The 3,425-nt window shown below is 38.5% G+C and overlaps 1 protein-coding gene across 1 annotated transcript; it reads left to right on the forward strand.

Moving 5' to 3' along the window:
* Window positions 1–214: 214 nt before the first annotated feature.
* Window positions 215–2,346, forward strand: LOC143887187 (uncharacterized). Its single transcript, XM_077391291.1, has 4 exons — window positions 215–437; window positions 541–592; window positions 680–747; window positions 1,856–2,346. Exons 1-4 carry the CDS (start codon window positions 297–299, stop codon window positions 2,297–2,299), a joined length of 705 nt encoding a protein of 234 aa, XP_077247406.1. The 5' UTR covers window positions 215–296; the 3' UTR covers window positions 2,300–2,346.
* Window positions 2,347–3,425: the final 1,079 nt, after the last annotated feature.

A 3,425-nucleotide genomic window follows, 5' to 3' on the forward strand; every position in this document is an offset into this window, starting at 1 on the left:
TACTATAAATTTTGCCGCTTGTGCAAAATTTCTGGCATCGCCCCTGGCTTTAAATTAACAAAAAATTTGAAACGTTTGTATAAACCGAAACTGAAGATCAGAAACCTTAAAAAACGCTTCCACGTGGCATTCCCAACGGTAACCTCTCCATTTCCCACTTTTTCCTACCAAACTCGTAGACTTTCAAATATCTCCGCACTTCTCTCTTCAAACCCAACCGTTCCATCTTCTTAGAGAGAGAGAGAGAGATCATTTTACTCTTATTAATACAATTCATTCTATCAAGAAAAAGGCTAATGGGGAAAATGAGAGAAGAATCTGATTGTAGATCACAATTAGTAATGGAGATCTGCACCATGTCATCTATCTCTGCTACCTGTGCTCACCATCGCCACACGAAAAAACCCTCTTTCGTCGATTGGTATCTTCTTCTCCAAGTATGTTTTCACCTACTTTGGTATTCAATTTAACATCCATTTTGTTATTGGTTTATGGGTTTGATTGGGTTTTCTCATTTGATGATTTATTTGGTGGCAACAGATCGATCAAGACGCAGGGGTAGATGCCATTCGTAGGAGATATCACCAACTGGGTAAATCCAAAAATCGATTATCTTCATTGGAAATATGATTATCAATTAAATCAACTTGTTTTGCTTCTGTGCTATATGTGTCTGCAGCTTTGCAGCTTCACCCAGATAAGAACAATCACCCAAAGGCTGAGGTTGCATTCAAGCTTGTCTCAGAGGTGAGATTCTTTGTTCTCGTTTGAACTCAACTCCTTTTTTTATCCCATCCAGTTATCAGCCAAGACTCTTTTCTATGAATTACTACTGATCAAAATTCATAGTTCAGAAATTCTAGGATATGCAGTGCGTAGGAAAGCCAATACAAACTCCTAAAGTATTGATTGAAATAAGAACAAAATTCTATTTAGCATTGAAATAGAAATTTTTAAAACAAAACTGGATGGCTCTGCAATACACTGAAATTCAGTTCCAAATCCACGACTACCGCCCAACCTGTACACGAGCCAATCAATTCAGACTCTAGATTCACCTCTTGAGTCTGCTATAGTCACAAAATCCAATTAATCAATGCGAGTCTTTCGGTCATAGCACATCCAAATGTTAGGTACCTAACCAATATGCTAAAAGACCCAGGACTAATGGATCAGACCCTTTAACCATGTCCTATACAAGGCTGGGTCCCACCGAGTCCCATAGCAAGGCAAGCCCCCACTAGGACCATAACACTTCACCATGCTTCCGCATCTGCTGTCCTCGAGTCATCCCTTCCATAGTGGCCCACTCTGTGGTCCCATACTCAGGTTGGGTCCCAACGAGTCTGGTACCTTTTTTCCAAGCAACCCTTTCTACAAGTCATCCCTTCCTCAATGGCCCACTCTGTGGTAACTCTCGCCCTCACAGCTTTCATTCTGGCTTCTTTAATAGGTAGCCCTTTCGAGGTACTCCTCTCTATAGGGTCGCCCCTTCCGTGACTCGAACACATGGTGATGGCTGCTCTGATGCCAAATTTTAGGTATCTAACCAATATGCCAAAATCCTCAGGACTGATGGAACGCCTTAGGCTAAACTTGTCCCGTACTAGGATGGGTCCCACCTAGTCCCATACTTAGGCAGGCACCCACTTAGGACCGTAACACCGTGAGGTGGTAAATTGAGTGGACAGTGCAGTTGATCATCATATGCTTTCTGTGGATGTTAGAGATGATACACAGACCATGTTTTGGAATACATTATAGTAAATTATTTAAAGGAAAACTAAAAGAAGGTACACTTCAATTTAAACTTCATCAGTTACTTATGGTAAATTGGTCTCTTCATTATTTTCAGGCTTATTCATGCCTCTCGGACGATGCAAAAAGAACGGCTTTCGACTACGAGAGACAAATCAGCTTCTGCAAGGAATGCAGCAGAAAGCCAAAGTATCAAACCCACAAATTTCACAACATTTTGAATAAAGAAAAATTGAACAGATGCAACACCATGGAACAGGCAAGATCATATAAAGTTTTGCAAGCTACGAAAGAAGCTCGACAGAGATTTAAGGAGGAAGCCAGGGTTATAGAAACCTGTTTAAGATCATATCAAGCATTTGGGAGAGAGCACCCAATTTTCAATCCATTCAATCCTCCACTGTTCCAAGGCTATCCTCACCAGAGGACTCAGATTCTCAAGAAACCCAAGGACTTTATGTACTTGCATACAGGAAATGAGCAAAATTATAAGCATGGAAGAGGTAAGCTTGAATCGCCGATCTTTGAAATCAGATTGTAAATCCTAAGCACTTTGGATCTTTCAATGTTCTTCAATAGAAAAATTACCCTAGAGATGTGGACTGCTTGTAATCTCGGACTGAAATTTCGGATTTCGGTGGGGACCGAAACCAAAATTTCATTTTTCGCCGTTTACGAAATTTCGGTCCGAAATTTTGATTAAATGCCATTATTTATTTAAAAAAAGTGTTACAAAATTTCGGCCAAAATTTCAGAATTTTGGCAATTTTGGCCGAAATTTAGGAATTTCGGTCCGGAATTTCAAACCAAATTACCAAATTTTGGACTGAAATTTCAGATTTCGGTGGGGTCCGAAACAGTTACCGAAACCGAAATTTTAAGCCATGATTTATAGTCCTATGGATTTTCACGGTCTTGGTTTGTATTTCTTTGATCTACAAAGGGATTTTTCAGAATATATGGAGAAAAGAAAAAAAGAGAAGCATTTACATTTATTTCAAATGATGATAATACGTTTATGTGGAACTGTATATGAAATTTTCACAACCATTCTGTTCTCCATAGGATCTACTTTCTTGAGTTCTACGAAAAAATAAAAGATTTTGGTTGTAATCTAATGCTGCATTTTATATACAATCAAGGTTCTGAAAGATCATTGTACCTCTAGATTATTTCATGGACTGCAAAATAAAAGATCAAAGAGATGGCATGGAGGGCCCCCTAATACTTCCTCCCCACAAAACAGAATAAAAATTGAATCTTTCGGCCAATTTTGTACCTTGAAATCGGATGGTTGCAAGAGAGCAGAAACTAGCTGGTTCATCTCTGTTAGGATGCCAACAATTTTTGTTTTTGTATTTTCATTGAATAAATCAGACAATTACGATATTTTGTGAGTTTTCTATAAAATGATATAATTTTGAAGGATTACTATAGGGACAATCGCAGAAGGCATTTCGTGGGCCTGCTGTTGCATGCATGGTTTTAAATTTCGACCGAAATCTGAAGATTTTGGTGGGGACCGAAACTGAAATTTCATTTTTCGCCGTTTACGAAATTTCGGTAATTACGGTCCGAAATTTCGATTAAATGCCATTATTTATTTAAAAAAAAGTGTTACAAAATTTCGGAATTTCAATCTGAAATTTTCAAAAATTCGATCCGGA

This window comes from Tasmannia lanceolata, unplaced genomic scaffold (assembly GCF_043159265.1).
Source record: "Tasmannia lanceolata isolate RefF3 unplaced genomic scaffold, GAP_Taslan_0.1 ptg000012l, whole genome shotgun sequence".
NCBI classification, from domain to species: domain Eukaryota; kingdom Viridiplantae; phylum Streptophyta; class Magnoliopsida; order Canellales; family Winteraceae; genus Tasmannia; species Tasmannia lanceolata.

Bases quoted from the DNA above. Each gene is read 5' to 3' on its own strand.
- LOC143887187 (XM_077391291.1), top strand. From the start codon at position 297: ATGGGGAAAATGAGAGAAGAATCTGATTGTAGATCACAATTAGTAATG. The intron at 593-679 runs GTAAATCCAAAA...ATGTGTCTGCAG, and splicing joins TAGGAGATATCACCAACTGG to CTTTGCAGCTTCACCCAGAT. The intron at 748-1,855 runs GTGAGATTCTTT...CATTATTTTCAG, and splicing joins CATTCAAGCTTGTCTCAGAG to GCTTATTCATGCCTCTCGGA.